This window comes from Thermomyces lanuginosus (genome assembly GCF_041956635.1).
Source record: "Thermomyces lanuginosus strain ATCC 200065 unplaced genomic scaffold VTN49scaffold_40, whole genome shotgun sequence".
In the NCBI taxonomy this organism is placed as follows: domain Eukaryota; kingdom Fungi; phylum Ascomycota; class Eurotiomycetes; order Eurotiales; family Trichocomaceae; genus Thermomyces; species Thermomyces lanuginosus.
In genome coordinates this window covers 920,789-941,180 of record NW_027192374.1, presented here as the reverse complement: position 1 = coordinate 941,180, position 20,392 = coordinate 920,789, and the positions used below count along the sequence as shown (strand labels likewise).

At 50.6% G+C, this 20,392-nt stretch overlaps 9 protein-coding genes and 1 non-coding gene across 10 annotated transcripts; 3 read left to right on the top strand and 7 right to left on the bottom strand.

Moving 5' to 3' along the window:
• Positions 1 to 231: 231 nt before the first annotated feature.
• Positions 232 to 318, bottom strand: VTN49DRAFT_t90. The gene has a single exon. It is a non-coding gene; the product is annotated as a tRNA-Glu (tRNA).
• A 521-nt stretch (positions 319 to 839) lies between these two features.
• Positions 840 to 1,333, bottom strand: VTN49DRAFT_6332 (uncharacterized protein; the record flags this gene model as incomplete). The annotated part of the gene is made up of 3 exons (XM_069414489.1): positions 840 to 952; positions 1,023 to 1,232; positions 1,297 to 1,333. 3 exons carry the CDS (start codon positions 1,331 to 1,333, stop codon positions 840 to 842), a joined length of 360 nt encoding a protein of 119 aa, XP_069265730.1.
• A 528-nt stretch (positions 1,334 to 1,861) lies between these two features.
• On the bottom strand, positions 1,862 to 2,703 carry VTN49DRAFT_6331 (uncharacterized protein; the record flags this gene model as incomplete). Its single annotated transcript, XM_069414488.1, has 2 exons — positions 1,862 to 2,038; positions 2,098 to 2,703. The coding sequence occupies 2 exons, from the start codon at positions 2,701 to 2,703 to the stop codon at positions 1,862 to 1,864; spliced, it is 783 nt and encodes a 260-aa protein (XP_069265729.1).
• A 664-nt stretch (positions 2,704 to 3,367) lies between these two features.
• VTN49DRAFT_6330 (uncharacterized protein) lies at positions 3,368 to 4,448 on the bottom strand (the record flags this gene model as incomplete). Its single annotated transcript, XM_069414487.1, has 7 exons — positions 3,368 to 3,560; positions 3,617 to 3,776; positions 3,836 to 3,887; positions 3,940 to 4,132; positions 4,184 to 4,207; positions 4,260 to 4,297; positions 4,374 to 4,448. 7 exons carry the CDS (start codon positions 4,446 to 4,448, stop codon positions 3,368 to 3,370), a joined length of 735 nt encoding a protein of 244 aa, XP_069265728.1.
• Positions 4,449 to 5,243: 795 nt separating this feature from the next.
• On the top strand, positions 5,244 to 7,721 carry VTN49DRAFT_6329 (uncharacterized protein; the record flags this gene model as incomplete). Its single annotated transcript, XM_069414485.1, has 5 exons — positions 5,244 to 5,305; positions 5,355 to 5,381; positions 5,443 to 6,545; positions 6,600 to 7,567; positions 7,635 to 7,721. 5 exons carry the CDS (start codon positions 5,244 to 5,246, stop codon positions 7,719 to 7,721), a joined length of 2,247 nt encoding a protein of 748 aa, XP_069265727.1.
• Positions 7,722 to 8,766: 1,045 nt separating this feature from the next.
• On the bottom strand, positions 8,767 to 9,956 carry VTN49DRAFT_6328 (uncharacterized protein; the record flags this gene model as incomplete). The annotated part of the gene is made up of 2 exons (XM_069414484.1): positions 8,767 to 9,483; positions 9,546 to 9,956. 2 exons carry the CDS (start codon positions 9,954 to 9,956, stop codon positions 8,767 to 8,769), a joined length of 1,128 nt encoding a protein of 375 aa, XP_069265726.1.
• A 428-nt stretch (positions 9,957 to 10,384) lies between these two features.
• Positions 10,385 to 13,152, bottom strand: VTN49DRAFT_6327 (uncharacterized protein; the record flags this gene model as incomplete). The annotated part of the gene is made up of 3 exons (XM_069414483.1): positions 10,385 to 10,655; positions 10,725 to 12,993; positions 13,044 to 13,152. The coding sequence occupies 3 exons, from the start codon at positions 13,150 to 13,152 to the stop codon at positions 10,385 to 10,387; spliced, it is 2,649 nt and encodes an 882-aa protein (XP_069265725.1).
• A 1,238-nt stretch (positions 13,153 to 14,390) lies between these two features.
• VTN49DRAFT_6326 (uncharacterized protein) lies at positions 14,391 to 15,614 on the top strand (the record flags this gene model as incomplete). The annotated part of the gene is made up of 5 exons (XM_069414482.1): positions 14,391 to 14,462; positions 14,571 to 14,731; positions 14,785 to 14,847; positions 14,905 to 15,302; positions 15,352 to 15,614. 5 exons carry the CDS (start codon positions 14,391 to 14,393, stop codon positions 15,612 to 15,614), a joined length of 957 nt encoding a protein of 318 aa, XP_069265724.1.
• A 247-nt stretch (positions 15,615 to 15,861) lies between these two features.
• VTN49DRAFT_6325 (uncharacterized protein) lies at positions 15,862 to 16,878 on the bottom strand (the record flags this gene model as incomplete). Its single annotated transcript, XM_069414481.1, has 1 exon — positions 15,862 to 16,878. One exon carries the CDS (start codon positions 16,876 to 16,878, stop codon positions 15,862 to 15,864), a length of 1,017 nt encoding a protein of 338 aa, XP_069265723.1.
• A 2,099-nt stretch (positions 16,879 to 18,977) lies between these two features.
• On the top strand, positions 18,978 to 20,276 carry VTN49DRAFT_6324 (uncharacterized protein; the record flags this gene model as incomplete). The annotated part of the gene is made up of 4 exons (XM_069414480.1): positions 18,978 to 18,986; positions 19,040 to 19,094; positions 19,163 to 20,059; positions 20,116 to 20,276. 4 exons carry the CDS (start codon positions 18,978 to 18,980, stop codon positions 20,274 to 20,276), a joined length of 1,122 nt encoding a protein of 373 aa, XP_069265722.1.
• Positions 20,277 to 20,392: the final 116 nt, after the last annotated feature.

The window sequence follows — 20,392 nt, the reverse complement described above, 5'->3', positions numbered from 1 at the left end:
GTTTTTGGTACCCACCTCCGTAGCATTCACCGTTGACTAACCGATAATGATCTGGGGCCTGAGGGGCGACTGGGAGCGAACCGCAACACGGATCGAGAAATTGGGCTGTCATTTTCCCAGCTAGGTGGCCAGGGTCGTATTGGGCTGGGTGGCGGGGGGTGGAAAGGATAGACCCAAAAAAAAAAAAAAAAAAAAAAAAAAAAAAAATAAGGAATGTTAAAAGAACAAGAACTCCCTAGCTGGGAATCGAACCCAGGGCTGCTGTGATCATGGTTGAGCCATGAGAGACAGCGATGTTAGCCACTACACCACTAGGGATCATTTTCACTTGTGTCTGCCTCAGGAATCAATTTTTATAGAATTATACGAAGTAGAACAGCAATATGTGTAATGCAAATTCATTGCCCAGCAGTCGACCGGCCTGATTCAGCTTCCTGCAACGGGTACGCACCTGGTACTAGTAATCCCTCCGTGTCCGGGTTGCAGTCTCTCATGTGGCATTAGATCATTGAAATGGGCCTCATTCCCAGATCGTTGCTTTACCCCATATTCATGTATTCTTGACAATGACGAGATTCCCGCATGCGGCTATCAAACTACGAAGTGTCTAGCTAGCTAGAGGCCAGCCAGTTCATACGGGGGACGGTGAAAGAGATCGTCTTGACATCATCAGAGTTCTCAGTGGAGTCAAACCAGAAATACCGTACACAAATGACTGCAACCACATAACGATACATCAAATCACTGATTACACGGTGTTCGTAGTGATGACGCAAATTCAGGAACAGCAAGGGAGAGAGAGGTAGTCATGTTGATCAATAAATAGCAGCTCTCATCTACTACGATTTACCCCCAGGGACCTCCTTGGGCTTCGCTGCCTCCGGGCCCTCGGCTTGCGCCTGTCGCAAGCGATCTTCCTCAACGGCGGGCACGAAAGCGTTGGCGACTCCTCCTGTTGTTGTGTCAGTTGTCAGGTAAAGCTGAACGGATTCCAGGTTACTATTCGATGGAAGCAAGCATACCTCGCCCTGCAAACTGAACATGCTCCTCAGATCGTTTCGGAGGTTCTTCGACGTCCTGGCTCGTCCGCGCAATTTCCGGGTGGTCTTTGTCAAAGTGCCTCATGTTCCCAGACCCTCCGCGACCAGTGGAGTAAACATCCTGCTTGATGGTCGGCGTAATGAGGTCCTCCGGCGTGGCGCTGCTGGGATGCTTCTTATCATACAAGTTGCCTACTCTGGTCAGTTTGGGGTTTGGGTTCATACTTCGGGGCTTCCGTGTGTCGTAGCAACTAACCAGCGCCTCCGCGCCCATGGGACACTTTTTCAGACATGACGAACTCGTGGTTCACCGTCGAGCGATCTCTTCACTGAAGCGACGAATTTCGAAGACCGGCTCAGTGGTTCAGGTCAGATAGTCAGGTCCCGGACGGACTTTCCGGAGAATAATAGAGATTTGGCGTCGTTCTTTGTGTTCACCGTTCAATCAGGAGTCCATGATGCTATATAGAGCTCGGATTTTTATGCTCTATCCTTGGAACGCAGTTATCAGCAGACCTTATCTCCCTGCGGGGCAGTCTCTTGGCGGGGCAGCCAAGACAATGCGCGCCAGTAAGCATCCAAGCCCTTATCTGCATGGCTCAATACTTTCACGCAAAGGAGAAGAGAGGTACTCGATTACGAGCCAACATGTGCATGAATACAAGCTCGAGACTTGGTCCATCACTCACTCCATCTACTAGTACATGACGGCATCCGATAAAATTGCTTGACATAGCAAACGGGCAACCCGAGAAAGCAGAGGGAAAAATTTATCAAAACAATGGATCAGCCTATCCCGCAGATCACACTAACCATACGTTTTATAGAATGAATCTGGACCTCTTGCGATTGTATGCCCGCTGATCTTTCAGCCACTGCCGATAGCCCTGCACACTGCCAATCTTTTCGCCGTAGTAATCTGGCACGGGATTCGCGATAGAGTTCGACGAAGGGTCTACGCGGAAACGCTTGATGCGATCATAAAACTCTTTCTCTTTCTACACAGAGATAAGCCAGTTAGCGACAAAGCCAAATTTGAAGTTTATCCAGGACTCACAATGGCCACGCCACGCCGGTATCGCCGATAGATCATCCCCCAAATTGCATTTCCCATGAACGGCCCAGCAAGCCATCCCACAGCACCACAAGCTGCAGTGGCTAGACCAAGAACGACAAAGGGATCCAAGCCCATCACCTGCGCACCGAGGGCATCCAGATCCTGCGTGGACAGGATCTGAACGCCGACAGCAGTACTGGCGATAGAGGTCAGGATAGACGAAACCAGAGAGTACCGTCGCCGGGACGTGCGTAGCTTGAAAAATGTGTTCCAGTCAAGTGCGGTAGGGTCTTGCGATTGCGAGGACGAAGCTGTCGAGTTTCTGCGAATGCTGTTGCCGAAACTCTTTCGCATAGTGAGCGCTACCGTCTGGCCCGGCAAGCCGACGGACGACGAAATCTGAGGAACTCCAATACACGGAACAAGACGAGAAACATTGTGTTGACGCGGTTGATAGGTGCTCTGGTAACGTCGAGAAATGGCTGTTGTGTTCAGCTGTTGTCGCACGCAGACCGAGGTTGGTCCTGCGTAAAGGAAAGGAGCGGGCGCAATCCGCGCTCCGATCACGGCAGTCCGCAGAGGCGTGCCTACCACGGTCGGATGCATGTTCGTTTCGCCAGTCCGTGATGATATGTGGCGTGTTCGTTTCGTCAATTGATGAAGAGCTGTCGTTCATACGGTCATCCGTCTGAATGGAAGCTTCGAAGATCTCGTGCTTACGTAAACGAAAGTTAAAAAAAAATTGCCATGCCCTTTACAAATTTGAAAGTCAATTTGACAATTTCAATCTTAACCTCCGCTCTGGATTAGTATAACGAAGTAATGAGGTCCTGGTCAACTGCTCCAGAACTACTGTCTTAAGTGGCTAGCCCAGCACCCAATCCAATGCCGGGGTTTTATTGAGTCAGACCTGCGGCTGACGCCTCATTTTTCGAGATGGTCCGTTTTATTTCGGAACTACAAAGCCGGAACCACTAGCCCCAAGCCCAAGCATTAATACTGCTCGTAGGCTCATTTTCAATCCCACCGACCAGGTACTTAGCAGCCATTTCAGTGAAATCTCGTTATGTACAGACGTGAACAGGAATATCCTGCTGCTGGACTCTTTATTTACTAAGTGACCTGATCAGGTAGCATGATTCCGATGACTTGCCAAACTTCAAAAACCAACATTCCAGCTCGGCCATATGCAAAGCTCTCCATTATCAGGCGTGCGGTCTGAAGTTGATAGCTGGAAGCTATCAACTGCTGGTCGCCGTTGTACATGGCATCATTTTCGATGGTAATCACCTTTCTTGACATCACCTGGCCGAGCCTCCGACCGTTCAGAGCGACCAAAGCCATTGACACGGCCATACAGATGCTTCAATGTTAACGTGTTGGCCGTCATCAAGAGCGCACTGACAGCGAAGAGGCCGATGCGGCCTTTGGTGTCAAGGAGCTCAAATATGGGGTAGGGGTACCTTGGCTCTGTTAGCAAAGGTAAAATTCTGGCGAACGTCCACATGATGCATATTACCATCCATTCTCCTGATAACATTTCTCAACCCAGAACCAGTAGGCAACTGCCAGGCAGCCAGACAAGGCCATGGCCGGGACAGCTGTTATTGTCCATGGTGGAGAAAGGAACAGAAGGTCAATCAACATGACAACAAAGGGAACAAGGTGAAAGTTCAGATCTGCCGCCGAGTTTAGCCTTTGGCCTAAACCCCTTCCCTGATTATGTGGACAAGCTCACCTGCCTCGAGAGAGATCGAGTGCCCTTCCGGGATAACGAGATGCTTGTCATACTGCGCGTTACAGTCAGAACCATCTCACGGTTTATACCAAATGATTACGGACCAGTCTCAAACCCCAGTACAGAACCGAAATTAGAACTTCGAGAGGCGCACTGCAAACCGACAGCATGTTCTTCACAAGAAACAGCCGTCGGGACAATGTGATGTCCGCCACGAGGCCGGCCACAAATGTCAGCGTCGAAAGAAAGAGACCGATCACGGTCAGGAATGCAAAGTGCCAGCCATATGCATCGTTACTAGATTATGTCAATCGTGGTGTTGACCGTTTGACTGGGTGCTCAGCTTACGCGAGATGCTCGTTTTCAAACAAACTGGATGTTCCAGTTAGCCAACGAATACATGAATGGGCAAGCAAGTTATTACAATTTCCATGAGTATGCAAAGCTAGACAGTCCGATCAGCTGTCATGGGTTGAAACCGTGTTAGTCAAAGCAAATGTCCTTGCAAGGCCAAGGGAGTCAAAGTACTCGAACTTACATGGACGAAGGCAGAGACGCCTCGATCCGGACTGGGAAGTTTTTGCAACGGATGCTTCGGAATAAGAGATGGCATGGCTACTATTTGCACTCGTACATAAGCGTTGTGAAAACTCAGATGAAAACACAGAACCAAAGTACGAAGGAGATTTCCTCTTTGGCTGAGACCTTGTTTTCTAGTTTTAAGCCTCTCGGTTCCTCGGCCCTTTGAAGTTCCATGGCACAGGCGAATGCAAGGCACGCACGCCAACACGCCATGCCATACTGGGTAAAGTCTTCGTATGGTCAAATGATCTCGGATCGGAAAATTTCCGCCTCCGAGAGCCTGAGAGGCTGTGGGCCTGTACTGCTCCGTAACTGTTATCGAAGTCACTTTGTCCGTACGTGCACTGTAACCCTCTTACCCACACGCCCTACGAAATGTTCATAGCCACTCCGTACAGCGTAAAATTTGTGGATCCTGGTATCTTATACCGTATCGATTGGTAATGATTACCGCTTTTTGCAGCGCTCGTTCCGATATGATGCGGAGAATGGAGTAACTCCACACTCGCGCGGACGTTCATTGCATAACTGCACTCATTCTGTATGGAGTATTTGTGGCAGAGATACTGTTCCTTATCAGAAGCACTTTGGCGTGTCGCAAGAATTTGTGTACTCATCCAATTACGAATACAAAGAAGTGGTACCTACCTCGATGATTGCAACTACGGCATTAGAGTCCTTGTTCAAACCAATCGGAGTTCAAGAGTGGACGAAGAAATACCGTCACGTCGGATGTTGGAGCTTAACTGTAATCGAGAAGGAACTGCATGGCGAGGAAACTTGTCGTTGAATTGGAGCCTTTTGGATTTCGGCTCGGCAATTAATCATGCCTAGACCGCGACGACCGGGAGCGCCGGAGCCGAAGCGAAGGAGCCGCAAGGGCTGCTGGTAAGCATGCAGGTAGTAACTGTTTCGGAAGCAAGCTGACTGTGATCAGGCCTTGCAAGGCACGGAAAATCAAATGGTAAGACCTTTGAACGTTAATTCTTGGAAGTGACGTTCATCAACGCTGAATGCTATGATAGCGGCGAGGAAAAGCCAACATGCTTGAATTGCATTCGGCAAGGCGAAAGATGCGACTACAGCATTCGCCTCAATTGGGAAGGCCGGACAAAACGAAAAGCCTCTGACCCAGCAGCTTCATCACCGACTTCCAGCGCCTTGGCGTTTCCTGTCAATCATCAGACTTCTATGGATCGTGCTCACGATCCCATTAAATCTCCAGTCCGTCTAGTGTCGACGTTTTGCAACGCCCCTGTCGCATCTGAAGTGGATGGCAGTCTTCGAAGACCCAGCCAGCTTAGCCCTGGAGTGCCTGTGCATGGCCAGCCAATCTTCAATCAAGCAGAACATAATGTGACACCACCAGTGCGAGATCAGCAAGGGGAACAATTGCTTCCTCAAGCAGCAGCTGAACCCGGGCAATTAGAGCTTCCATGTTACTCGCCGCCGGTAGGCACTGCTGATCTACTCTCCAGAACCAGCTACTTGCCTTCAATCGTTCTTGACAGCCATTCTGTTTCTCAGCCAACCTCGTTTTTACGTGGAACCCACCATGGGACCAGTCGCCTTGATGATCATCACTCGGTTAAGACGAAACCTTTGCTCAGTGTGTCTTCCGCACAAGAAATAGCTCCTATTGAACAGATCAAGGAACCGTCATCAGCGCGCAGTCCTTCGGTAGGAATTGTTGGTCCTATTCCTCCTGTCGGAGGCGCGGAGATCCAAAGGATGTCGATAAAATCTCTGCTATTACAAACATCAGAACCCGTCGATTCTGATAACGATGCCCTTTTCTACGGATTTGATGTCGGACGTCCGGATTATGACTTGCACAAAAACGATGACCTGGCCGCCATCGAGCCGCCGATCTCGGTTGCTGAGTCGAATTCTGGAATGCCAAGTTGGACGGTTGGCACTCGCAAGAAAAGGTCGAACTTTACCGTCGGAGGCTACTATGCAAGCCCGGTGCGGATCGAGATTCCCAAGCATTTGACGCCGCTTCCCTCGTCCCTACTTGAGAACCCAGTGAATCTGATGTATTTTCATCACTTCCTCAACCATACTTCCCGTCTTCTTGTGCCACACGACTGCGAGGAGAATCCTTTCATATCTGTTCTGCCTGCAAGTAAGTCACTGATTCTTCTTCTGCTGCTTATCGTTACCCATGCTGATTGTACAGTGGCGATTTCTGATCCCAATCTCTTGAATCTAATGCTAGCCTACTCAGCCAGTCATCGTGCACGGTTCCTTCGGCATCCAGAGCCAGCCACTCGCATTGCACACTGGGTCAGTGATGTGTTTCCAGCCCTTCGCCATGCTCTGGATGATCCCAGTCAGAATGTCACCGATAGCCATCTAGCAACCGCAATAATGCTCTTATCTTTGAAGATTGTCTCGCCGAGCACGTTTGAGGTTCCTATTACTTGGCAAAGCCACCTGAAACTTGCTCGTGATCTCTTCTTGGCACGAGGAGTACAACACGTTGCTAATCCAGGTAATGCGGTTGCCCTCTTTCTCGCGCGATGGTTCGCGTATCTCGACATATTAGGAAGTTTGTCATGTCGGCGTAGCGGACCTCAGGTATTGCACGGTGACTATTGGTCACCAAGTCATCCAGATGAACCAGGGGATGGAGAAGCTTATTACCGAGTCGATTGTCTTGAAGGCTTTACACCTCAGACTGGGAGATTTCTAGCCCGCTTGGGACACTTGGCAAGTCGATGTGACAACGAGCGCTTCGATGAAGCCGGAAATTATTTGTCAGAATGGACACCGTCCGCGGATGTCGCTCTAGCTGCGAATACCCTCTTGGAGGACATGGCACAGGCGCGGCGGCGTGGTCACGCTCGCGGGTTGCATCATACAGAGCAAGAAAACAATGAGATGATAGCTACCGATTTTGCATTCCATTGGGCGACGGTTGTCCACATTTATCGTCGTGTGCTAGGAAAGGCTGCATCCGACCCAGAGGTTCGACAAGCTGTCGACAATCTCTGCGATGCCTTGAATCAAATTCGCCCGGGAAGTTCTGCCGAAGTGTCTACTTTGTTTCCATTGTTTACTGCCGGGTGTGAAAACCTGGATACCCAACGGCGCCTGGAGCTGATGACAAGAGTGATGAATTTCGAGAGCGAGGGTCTGAAACAGGTATATCCCTTTTTTTTTTATTGCTTGTGTCAACAAAAACTACGGTGTCTGTTAACAATTGATTCAGGTTAAGAATGCTCGCAAGTTGATGCAGCGATGCTGGGAGGAAGACCTTCCATGGATTGCACTTGCTCATGGGGAGTTCCTGGGATAATAGACGGTACAAATCTTCGAGGAATGCTGTTCAAGAATTTGTATATTGATCATGTACCATGACAGCTAGCCTACTGGATCACATTATTATCCTTTGTGATAAAGCCTCCGAGTAGCTCTGCGGCTAAACTTGAATCTTCCCAAAATTTCGAGTGACAGGAAATGCTTGGTCTTGGAATCGTACCGACTATATATAAATCAGACTCGCCTGTCAGGCAAACAACGTCAATTTCTCACAAATCAAAACTCTGGATCTTCCACTGCAAAAACCACTGTTACCCTGCCATGAGCGCATGACTGCCCATAGATGATCTATCACGTGATGCCCATGCCCTAGTCTCCCAGCGACAGCCTCATAGCAACTTCAAGAAACAGAACGCTGTTTGATTTCATCTTCCCTTTACTGTGCATGTTCTGGTCATAGCGGCGGAGTGGCCAAGACTTTTTGTGGTCGAAAGGGGCCGAAATCAGGTTAACGTGATTGTTTGCCTTGCTTCCTCCGAGCTGAGTTTCACTATTTTGTTAGTTATTTAAACCTCAGATCCTGTTCAGTGTTTGCTCATGGTTTCCGTATTGTTCATTCCATTTGGTGATTATATATTCATATTCATTCCCGGATGCCCGGAATTTAAAGACGTCAATTGCTCCAATATGGGTTTTGTGTTCAAAAATAATGGAATTTCGCAACGAGACCAATATCGAATAATATTTGATTGACGCAGGAGGTAAAACACTGGTGACATTGGGGAATGTGAAGAATAATGGAGATATGAAGTACAGAACGTTTGAACCAGGAAGCTTCTGCCAGCAAGTCCTGGAATTTCAAGTCCAGCAGGACATCTAGTGAAATACGGATCAAGCATTTTCAAGCAACTCAACTGTACTAGGAATTGCTCAGACTCGAGTAATAAATTAGTGTCGACAATGGATCAAAGACGACATTGGACGCATCTCTCTATGATCATTTATGCATCAAGATCCAGCCGGCAAGATTCATTCATGGAATTGGTGAAGAGTAATGGAAGATCCCCCAATTCCAGGACGATTTATTTCGCACCCTTCGGAATGCGCGAGCATGGATCCGCGGAAAATCGCAAATGGCAGCCTTTAAAGATGGGTGCCCTCGCCAGAAGATCATAGGCTTGGGAGGCCATTTTGACCGAATGGAATCGAATAACCAGCTCTCCACGCTCCGAACATTCCTGCAAACATTCAATGTAACGTTTGCAAATTGACCTTTTCAGTATGTCCTGGAGACAAGCCCGTATCTCAGGAGTGACGTTGGACATGGACAGACAACGCGTGCATTTCCAGTGCAAAATCCTTTCTCTCAGATCATGGGGTATCGGATACGTTGGGGTGTTGATGATCCTGGACCGAACACGGACACCGTTGACATAGACACCTGCCGACTTGGCATGTTTGAAGAAGTCTATCGCCTCCTTCTGGAACAAGAAAACGATAATGGCTGTGTGGTACCCCGTGATCCTGACCGTGTTGAGCAGATGTGCCGAGTACACGTTGCCGTAGCACACCTGCCCAAGAACTTGGCTCATCGTTACATTCGCGGGAAGATCCTCGATCTTAACTGTCCGGAACACGTCACCTGCTTTCGGGGGCGGGACGTAGCGAATTCTGAATGGATCCCCATCGGACAACATGCCGTGCTTCTTCCAATGGATGTTGCCGTCCCAAACCTCATGGATCAGCTCCTGTTTCTTGGAGCGCGAATAGCCGTTTGTATTGACCGCAGATGACATCGACTGACTAGGTGTTAAGAAGAGCAATGTTCAGCCGTGTCGTCGACTTGTTAAGAGTCACATACCTGGCATAACGCATTCAAACCCTGCGTGTAACTGAGCGGCTCTAGTGCCCCGAGCAGCGTCATGGGAGATGCGATGTTGGAAGCTTGGGCAGGATCGATTTCCTTGTCCTCGTGCGAACTGTTGGAAACAGTGCTCGTTAATCCCTCCCGGGGCCATTCTCCTCCCTCGCGCGTCCACCATCCCGACTGTCCACCGTGAGCGTCTTCGATGGATGACGCAATTTTCTTTCTCTCCAGGAACTCAATGCGGTTCTGCAGGGACCGAACTTGGACTTGCAGGTTCTCCATTCCACGCTCCAAAGTCGTGATCCGATGCTCAAACAGGCGCTGGGCCGCTGGAATGCTGAGGGCAGTGGCGGACTCTAGTGCCTCCACCCTCTGTCGTAGAATGTGAGCGGAGAACTCATCCATGGTGACCTAGCTGCAGTTGACATAAATCAGCGCCTCTGGTTGAGAGGGAGGGGTGCATACTCTGGGAATTATATGGCATCGACGACTTGCTTACCTAGATGTTCTTAGTATTACTTGCAGAGGTAACATCACCATTTTCTATGTGAAGAAGTTTTGATGACAATCCCATTCACGCAGAGAAGTCGGCAGATTGCCATAAGAGGAAGGCAGAGGCGTCAGACTGTTACTGCTTTATATAGACAACTCTAAATCCGCGGGCCATGGCAGAGCGGCACGCCATCACAACGTGAAGCTTCAAATGGTCAAATGAGCTGTGTTAAAATGGATGATAGGTTAACGTGATTTACGCAGAAGGCTCTAGACTGTACAAAGTTACCAGAGTCGCCAGCTGAAAATGCCTCCCACGGCCTCGATCTATTTTACATGGCTCACATAACTGTACACCCAGCGCCATACATGGCGCGTTCGACGTCGCGCCGAATCTGAAACCAGTCCGCTCGTCTTTGAGCAAATTCATACACCTCCTCGACACGAAAGATGCCGTAGAATCGATCCGGATCCGCAATAATGGCTGCGAGTTCTTTGGCATCCGACGACCCCACCAGATAGATCTGTGCCAGCTCACGGAGAGCCTTGAAGTAGAGCAGAAGGTCGTTGTTGCGCAGAGTTTGGATGAAGCGGAAGTAGTAATTCATGTCACTGTGATGAGCACATGTTAGTGTCCGAGTCAACGACACTGTCGGTAAAACGCTTATTGAATGAGAATACCTAATCAATTTCAAGGAACCTTCAAGACTGATCCGTTGACGTTTGAGATGCTTGCAGAGAGAGGCGAACAGTCGAAGGCCAACCTCCTGATTGAACACATCCAATGTGCTCTTGTCAGTGCTGCCGACGAGCATCTTCGTGTGGGATGAGACCACGTCGACAACGGCCACCGCTGCCTCACTAACCGCAACGTCGCTTGGCTGGCGTGTTGTGTCAATTTCGGCCTGTGGATTGTAATCCGTGTTCGACTGTTTGGTGGCTAGAATATAGTCCACCTCCTCCATCAACACATCAATGCCTTTGTTCAGCCCTGACGCAACACGCCCATCCAGCATCTGCTCGAATTTCTTCTTTCCTTTAACTGCGGGGTCCAGGAAGTCATTTCGATCGACAATGTTCGAGCCGACCAGCTCTTGCTCGAAGAATACGTCCACCATCTGAAGGATCAGATCCGCAACATTAACCAGCTCGAGGAATGTCACCAAGGGCTTCAACCCAGACTGGTTGCTGTCACCGCGTTTCTGGGGTAGATATTCGGACAAATGCTTTATTGCTTTGTCGAAGCCGTCTATGACGTGTCGGTGCCCGAGATTGTGGAGGAGAGTTACAAAGATGCTCGTGCATTGTTGTTTCGAGGCTTCCCCCCATTCGCCTCCCAATTTGACAAATTGTGCCACCCGTTCTAGGCTCGCCCTCGCGGCATGTATTAGGCCCAGAGCGACCTCAATGCTAAATAAAGAGCGGATGCCTTCTAATTTCGTATTCATAATTGCCGCCTTCGCGGCCAACTCATCCGATGGAGCCTCTGGCAGGGTTATTGGCGCTGGGGAGACCGTTGAAAATCGGGCCGCTGTCTTGTTGTTCGTAATGGTGGCAGGCGACGGCGATGAAGACCGGGGGTCATTACTGGATTTGCCTCCAAGCGCTGGGAGTGGGAGGATTGTAACGGGCATCATTAATACTTTCTTGAATGAGGTAAGAAAATCTTTCTTGTCGGCTTGCCGATTGACGTTAGACATGAGAAAAGATTCCGCTGAGGCAGCCTGCTCAGAGAGTTGTCGATCCCATTCTTCAACGGTGGCATCGCATCCTTTGCGAAAGAAATCCAACTCCTCCGCAAGATACAGATCAAGATGTGGCTCGTACGTCTGAGTGAGGACACGAATGACGACCTCCTTCAAGTCTTCCTCTTTTATCCGCAGCGGTCGGAGATCCAGCATGAACTTCAAACATTGAGCAAACGTCCCTGAGACTGCTTGCAAATATGATTCTATGTTTGCTCGATGGAGTTCATCGAACAAACTCGTCAAAAAGGGCGACAGAACATCGGTTGCAATCTTCTCCAAGAATGGCGACACAACATCTATTTCCGCCGGAAACGCTCGGTAGATAATCGACGCCTCCTCGTTGCAGGCCACCCCAAGACGGGTAAGAAACGCTTGAGTGTGTTCCAGTTTGACTCTGCCAGAATCTGGATCAATACAATCTCTCACACTGCCAAAATCGGATTTCCGAGTCACGATGTGGTTATGGTGGAGGAAAAGCTCAACGGCCGTCTTGCCACCATTCAGCGTATACAGCACGTGAGCGTATCGCCGCATCTGATCGTCGATATTTTCGAGTTCGTAGCCGTCTCGGAACTCGCGCACGGCAGCGGTCTCGAACATTGAGACCGTTTCACGAAGTCGCTCTTCACGTGCAGACCAACCCTCAGTGTTGTCGCTTTTTGCAAATGCTAGAAGCTGTGCGAGCATCTGCGCTTGGTCTTCGGGATCCTGGTAGCGCTTGAATACCAAGCTTTCGGTGGACCCTCCATGCTCAACAATGTCCTTATAGAATGGGTTCAGGGCCGCATGGACCTTTCCATATTCTTGCCGTGCTGAACCCCGGATTGATCGAACTGACTTCAGGATGGTCAAGGACGGATCTCTACCATTCGATAGGCTTTCCCTTTTTTCTGTGCCGGCCGGAAACACAGGATCGAATCCATCTTCAGTGGGCCCCTTTGCGGCACCCGATGTAGGCCGCACACCACTGCCTGGGGGGTTGTACGGATTCTCTCGGTGTATTGTTACCTCGACTTGTCCATTCAGCCCGTGTGTTTGTTCAGCGTTCCGCCTCGCCTCTCCCTCGTTCCAACAACCAATGCGGATCAATCGTTGCACCCATCTCGTGTCATCGTAGACCATATCTCGCATACGCTTCGATGTTTGAGCGACGCGAATCAGATCCTGTGGACCGACATAGTTCAAGACCTGATCCATTAACTCTGAACAACATCAGATGTGCACGCTGTGGCGACAATTCTCGGGGTCTTACCAGCAGGAAGATGCGGCATCAAAATTTCCATCGAAGCCGACTTCAAGGGAGCCAGGACATCTCTCCGCGGTCGACCGCCGGAGACCGGCGTTTTCGAGAAATGGGCCATCTTGCATCTAGTTGAAGCGACATGGATGATTCAGAGAGACAATTGACCACTCTTTGAGAGTTGTTGAGACGCGCCGTTATAACCGGTGACAGTTCTCAGAGTATGGCGACCCTCATCGCTTATCGACTAAAACAATCTTCCGATTCTCATCCATGCTCGTCGCGGCGTCTCTGAGCTGCATTGCATTCCGCAAGGTAGCTCTAGGCACTGTCTCATCCCTCACAAGGCGGAGGAAACTGGCAGAATGGATGTGATTGGGTAACTTGCAGCCTAGGTTAGCTGGGTGTGGCTTGGTCGACAACGATCAGCCACATCAAGCCACAACTCAGCCATGAAGCCATAAGGAAGTTTCAACGGAGTCTTTCGCATTGGATGCGCAAGCTACGAGTACAGGTGATGTTACAGGCGGATTCTTGCCTTGATAGTATGCTCATACTTGCTGTCCACTCACTGATTTATGCCAATTGCTCGAAATATGTATGGCACTTAGCCTAATTCCCGAGACGAAAGAGTGCAGCAGTACCGAGAATTGCAAGCTGTAGCACAATCTCTTAGGAAAGACCAAAGGAACATATGGACTTTCGATTTTAGCAAAGACTCTTTGTTGAATCGGGTTCTCCGCAAAAAGAAGGGGCGCCTTCGTTCCTTTCGCCCGTAGACGCAGGAAAGCCGACTTGGCGGTCGTTGTCGCTGACTTGACAGACGCATAGAATAACATGCTCGTGCCTGTGATGGATGCTATTGGGATAGCTTTCTGAAGTTTTGATTTCACCTTTTCTTTCTTTCCTCCTTTTGTCCAGTGGAGACTAAAGAGGTTGTGGTGATACCTCAGGAGCGGCCGCCCGGTACCTGGGATCTAGTCCACATCGGATCGTTTAGATCGTGCCGAAATGAGCCCTTATACAATCTCAACAGCCGACGAAGATTCTCTGCTCGTTGCGTTGAGGGCAGAGGGAACTTCAAAAGATGCAAGAGAACAAAAATGGCAGGAACTGACAAATTCATAAGATCACGTTTTCGCCAAGACAGGCTCCGGCCGACCAGCCAATCAGAAAGAGCGGTTTTGTCAAACCACCCCGACAGAAACTCGAAACTTCACCAGGTTCCGATCCGACTTCGACCTCTACCCACAACGACTCCCTTGGCGGTGTTGACCGTGCTTCGCCCTCCCCCGTTCACAGCGGCCTCTTTGTGTTTGTCTCGTCGTCTTGCGGAGGGTCTACCCCCAGCTTGCCACAATGCTGGCCCGTTCGCTCCTGCGCGCTGCGCCCTCGCGGGCCATTGCTCGCCAGACTCTCCGGCAACAATCCGTATGAAATCCTCTTTTCTGCGCTCGATTGGCTCACCTGATCACTCGCAGTGTGATCAGGCGCGAGCTACGTGATGGCTGTGGTCTCAATTGCTGACGGATTGCGCAGCGAGCCTCTTCCACGTCTTCCGGTTCCGCGGAGAATGCCAGTTCCCCGTTTTATCTGACTGCCACGGCCACGGCAGCGACCATTGCGACCATTGCTTCGACTGCCTGGTACTATCATCTGTACGGGCAGGAAGCCCATGCCATGACACCGGCTGAGGAGGGGTGAGTAGGCGCCCCGGTGAAGCGCTTGGGATCTTTTATACTGATCGAGGCAGATTGCACGCGACTCAGTATCCGTGGGAGCATGCCAAGTGGTACAGGACCTTTGATCACCAGGCGTGAGTAGATGTTTCCCCGAAAAGCTGCCGATGCGCCTTCTCTCATACATTGGCCAGACTTCGCCGTGGTTTCCAGGTGTACCGAGAGGTCTGCTCGAGTTGCCATTCGTTGAGCCGTGTCCCATGGCGTGCGTTTGTCGGTGTCATGCACACCGTTGATGAGATGAAAGCCATGGCCGAGGAGCACGAGTACGATACCGAGCCCAACGATGAGGGTGAGATCGAGAAGCGGCCTGGTAAACTGTCGGATTACATTCCACCTCCCTACAAGAACGAAGAGGCTGCTCGTGCTGCCAACAACGGAGCTCTTCCCCCGGATCTTAGCTTGATCATCAAGGGTCGTCACGGCGGCTGCAACTACGTCTTCTCTCTCCTCACCGGATACCCGGATGAGCCTCCGGCGGGTGCGACGGTCCAGGAAGGCCTGCACTTCAATCCTTATTTCCCGAACACCGGTATGTGAGGAGAATTGACGATGATTATTCATGAGACTAATTGCGATAGGCATTGCCATGGCTCGTGTTCTGTTTGACGGACTCGTTGAGTATGAGGATGGCACCCCGGCCACCACTTCCCAGATGGCCAAGGATGTTGTCGAATTCCTGAACTGGGCTGCCGAGCCGGAGATGGATGAGCGCAAGAAGATGGGTATGAAGGCGTTGATTCTGATCTCTGGCCTGTTTGCGCTCAGCGTGTGGGTCAAGCGCTACAAGTGGGCTGCCATCAAGAGCAGAAAGATTGTCTACAACCCGCCGGTGCGACGCTAAGAGCGGAAAATCGCCCATGTTCCCTCGCGTCTCACTTTTTTCCTCTGTGCTGTCGATGTCCGGCTTCGGTGAGGTCATTGGGCATCCTGTACTGTACGCTAGACTTCTCGGAACTTTGGAGAGGGGAGAACGACAGACGGCATCTGTTGCAGGTATACATGGGCATGGTTTCTGTATTCTCTCTCTCACATATGTACACATATGACATTAGAACTCTCCTGAAATGTTTTTCCTTTGTTCCATGCTTCTAGTTTTTACTAAGTACAGTATCCGATTCTTCAATTGTCCTCTCGCCATCCCCGCAGAGTCTCTGAAACAAGCCATCATAAGCAAGCCACATTCCTTTGAAGGTGCCTTCTTGAAGCTTGTCCAGCAAAACAGGCGACGATCCTAATCGATCCAACAAGTAGAGTTTCAGGAAGGCCAAAAATAGCAACAAGGGTAGGAACGTTATGAGGTAGATCGCACGGCCGACCTGTTGCCGCCATGTGGTGATATGATACTCATGCAAGCTGTCTAGATACGCCCGATAATCGAGCGGTAGATTTCGTTGCGCCGCGCCAGTGCGAAGTAGAGTGAGATAGCGCAGGGATGGCTGCGCGTAGTTCGGGTCGGGCCGCATGAAGGGATCATCGCGCGGAGGCGACATCAATGTCCGCGCTTTGAAGGCGCGCGTATCCAACTTCTCCGGTGTCGGATCTTCCGGACGATACGATTCCGGGAACGGATGGCAGTCAACCTCTACCACGCGATATCTGGTATCCTCCGTGACGATGACGCGCTCATAGTCCTTCGGTGTCAATTCATAGACTACGCCGACCATTGGCTTCGTCCAACGGGGTGCTGACGAAGACCAGTGGGAGGAGGAGGAGGAGTACCCGTCGAGCAGGGGCGCTTTCTCCAGGTCAACAACATTGGCATCAGCCTCGCGACCTGCGGCTGCGGCGTCCAGGTCGGAAGTAAACTGAGCCCCTGCTACACATGGCTCAAGATAGGGAATCGCGGCCATGTCGAAGGTCATCGTCACGCCCGGTACTAAGACGTTGACCTGGGACAGAGGCCGAATGCCGCGTCGGCCAAGGAACGTCTCATCTTGCATATTAGAGCCATAGGCAAGATAGAATACTGAATCTGACCCCTTTGTGGGTTCCGAGGAGTCGTTCCGCAGGGGTATCGGCTTTTTTTCAGGGGACGTGACTGGCTGGGGAGAGCACGTCATCGGTGTTGCTTTCCAAGTCTTGTCGTCGGCTGAAATCGAGGCCATATCGGCGTGTATCCGCAAATGTAAACAAAAATGATCTCCGTGAAAGAACTTTGCGCTCGCTGCGTCGTGTAGTGTACCTATTACCCAATTTCAAGGCAGTTTCCAGCGTTGATCTTGATCAAGGGGTGTTCGGTATGTTTCCATATTGATGATGCCTAGATTGATCGGATCTTCGGGACAATTCTTCAACTTCCGATACGACCTTTACAAAGCTCAGCTCAAGACGGAATCTACGAGACAGTTGTTCTTGGAAGAACTGATCAAATTGTTAATCCTAACCCTCAAATATCTGACTTCTAATTTTCATGATCGACAGGCAATACTATGCGCGCCCCTCGACAGCTTTCAAGGTTCCAAAGGTAGCTGGGGTATTCTGAGCGAGATATCAAAGCAATCACTAAGGCACATTCGAAGCTGGCTACACCACCACATCGGATACTCGTAAACTTGCCTTGACCAGCGAGAATAGGGGGGACTATTGATTACTATTGATGGGGGGTTAACGTGTTGTACAGCCGCTGAATGCCGACAGAGTTCTCAACACGGCGGTCAATAAACATAGGACGGAGTTGATATTTGGTCGTAAGCCCAACAATGCAAGGATCAATAATACAAGAAATAAGTACAAAAAGAAGCAAGCGGGGGATGAGGAGAGCCAAATACCTAATTATCAACCGTCCGGGCGAGTTGCCATTTGAAGTTTCCAAAGCACAATGCGCAGGGCACAACAGGTGGCAGGCATCGAGCTGACGACGACTTGGAGGAATTGGCCATTACGACCCGAGATTTGCGGTCATGAGTGCAGCATGCAAAAGAAAATATCTGTCATAGTTATGGTGACTAGAAAATGCAGGAATTACGATCAGGCTTGTTCAACAGTCAAACGCGCGCTCAAAACCATGCCTTGCGTACCGGCAGCCATCCAATTTTCTAGTAATTGATTGACACAAACAGCCCATAGAGAGTCAGTGGATGGATTTGGCTAGCACAAACAAGTTGATGGCGTCTCCAGGAATTCCTTGGTCTGGATAATGCGGCCGCTGTCAAACGCCTGAAAGCAATCCGGGGTCCCGCTCTGGCTGCATGTCGGGAGACAGGTCAGTGGTACCTGTTAACCTTATGCGGGTCGCCTGGCTGGCGAAGCTGAGGAACCTCGCAGCCAGTTACCCAGTTCCATACGCTGCGGGGAACGCTCCCAATTGCCACAGCGCCAATCGCTGCAGGGAATAACCAGTATAGCTCGATATTCTCTGGCAACGTGCATGTAAAGTCTGTACGGAGTAGTCGACAGCTCATAGTCTCATGCTGCGCAGTGGATGCAAGCAATTATAGGCCATTGAGTACGGAGTACGGAATACTACTGTGCAGTCGTGGATGAGACGAAGCTCGAATTAGCGCCCACGCGTGTCGGACCTGCCTAGTAAACCAGTGAGAAAGATGATTCAATGACCTTGCTCGCGTACCGCGTACCTAGTACAGGGCGTAGAGTGTGATGATGCAGTGTTGAGCGACTGAAGCACATCACTGTTACTGTACTGAGTGCTTGCGCCGGTTGTCATGAGCTGTCGAGCATTGCAGCTGCAGCGTGGTACTAGCCTCGTCCGGGATCCAATATTGAGGCTGTCTGGCGTTTGCATAGCTCAGGTGTGCCATCAGCGCATCACCTCAATGATCAACAAATCACAAGTCCATGGGCGGGCTCAAGCTCCCCTGATTCAGCCATGCATGCCACATTACTACACATTGCTACTGTCGCTTCTGTCCTGACAATTTGCTTCAATGTGACTCGACCGTCTGATCGTCACGTGCACGGCCCGTCCACGGTCAACCAATCGTATTCGCAGATTGCGATCTGCAGGTAGTTAGTTTTTTTNTTTTTTTTTTTTTTTTTTTTTTTTGCCATCTTGGACAATCGGCGTCCCCGGTACCGGACCCTAAGCTAGTTAGTACTTGAGTCATGAGTCACAAATGGGTCTCTTGAACTTCATATATATTGCGAATGAACTCTCAAATGCACACCCAATTGATTTGTGATTGATTGTCCCCCTGTACAATTCGAGCTGGCTCTCACCCTCAATTCACCCCAAGAAAAAGTCACCATGTCGACGGTATGTCACACTTTCGCAAAGCCCAATAGGTTTGCCATGCTAACAAGATCAAGTTCTACGTCCCCAACCCCAATGTGGGCAATATGGACCACGTAGAGGATTCGCGCAGTACGTTACTTTGTTCGCCCACTTTGATCTCGTATCTGGGAGCTCTCTTCCTGACTTGTGTCTTACAGTACGCGGATACAACCCACTCACCCCTCCGAACCTTTTGCAGCATGAGATTGCGCAGACCGAAAATTCGCGGAAGACAGTGCTCCAGGGCAGACGGGAAGCAGTCGCCGTAATCCAGGGCAATGACGACCGTCTCCTGGTTATTGTCGGACCGTGCTCGATCCATGATCCGGATGCCGCCCTCGAGTACTGCGACCGTCTGCTGAAGTTGAGGGAGAAGTACAACGATGCCCTTGTCATCGTTATGCGGTCCTACCTCGAGAAACCGCGCACAACCGTGGGCTGGAAAGGATTGATCAACGACCCGGACATCGACAACAGCTTCAACATCAACAAGGGTCTGCGGACGGCGCGGAAGCTCTTCGTTGATCTGACCGACAAGGGCATGCCGATCGCTAGCGAAATGCTCGACACAATCTCGCCGCAGTACACGGCGGATTGCCTCTCTGTCGGCGCCGTCGGAGCGCGCACCACGGAGTCGCAGGTGCACCGGGAGCTGGCTTCTGGACTGTCGTTCCCCGTGGGCTTCAAGAACGGCACTGATGGCACATTGGACGTGGCGATTGATGCCATTGGAGCCGTCAAGCACCCGCATCACTTCCTGTCGGTCACCAAGCCAGGCGTGGTCGCCATCGTAGGTACCGTCGGGAATGAGGACTGCTTCGTCATCCTGCGCGGAGGAAAGAAGGGCACCAACTACGACGCCGCCAGCATCGCGGAAGCCAAAGCCAAGCTCGCCGCCGCTGGGCTTCGGCAGCGATTAATGGTCGATTGCTCCCATGGAAACTCGCAGAAGAACCACAAGAACCAGCCGAAGGTGGCAGCTGATCTGGCTGGCCAGATCGCCAATGGCGAGACGGGTATCATGGGTGTGATGATTGAAAGCAACATCAACGAAGGTATTTACAACCTGCACAGCCGTTTTATATATCGATGCTGACTTTTGCAATCGCAGGCAACCAGAAGGTGCCCCCGGAGGGCAAAGCCGGCCTCAAGTACGGTGTCAGCATCACCGACGCCTGCATTGGATGGGAAGACACCGAGGCTGTCCTGGAGCAACTGGCGCAAGCGGTCCGCCAGCGACGAAAAGTGACTCAGAGCAATGGCTTCCATTAAGGGGTTATGGGGGTTATGGGTGTACGGGTTTGGATTTTGCTATGGTAATTTTCTGAATCGATTCCCGGGGGGTTTCTTTTTGGCAAATAGAATAGCATTTTTTTTTTTTTTCTTTC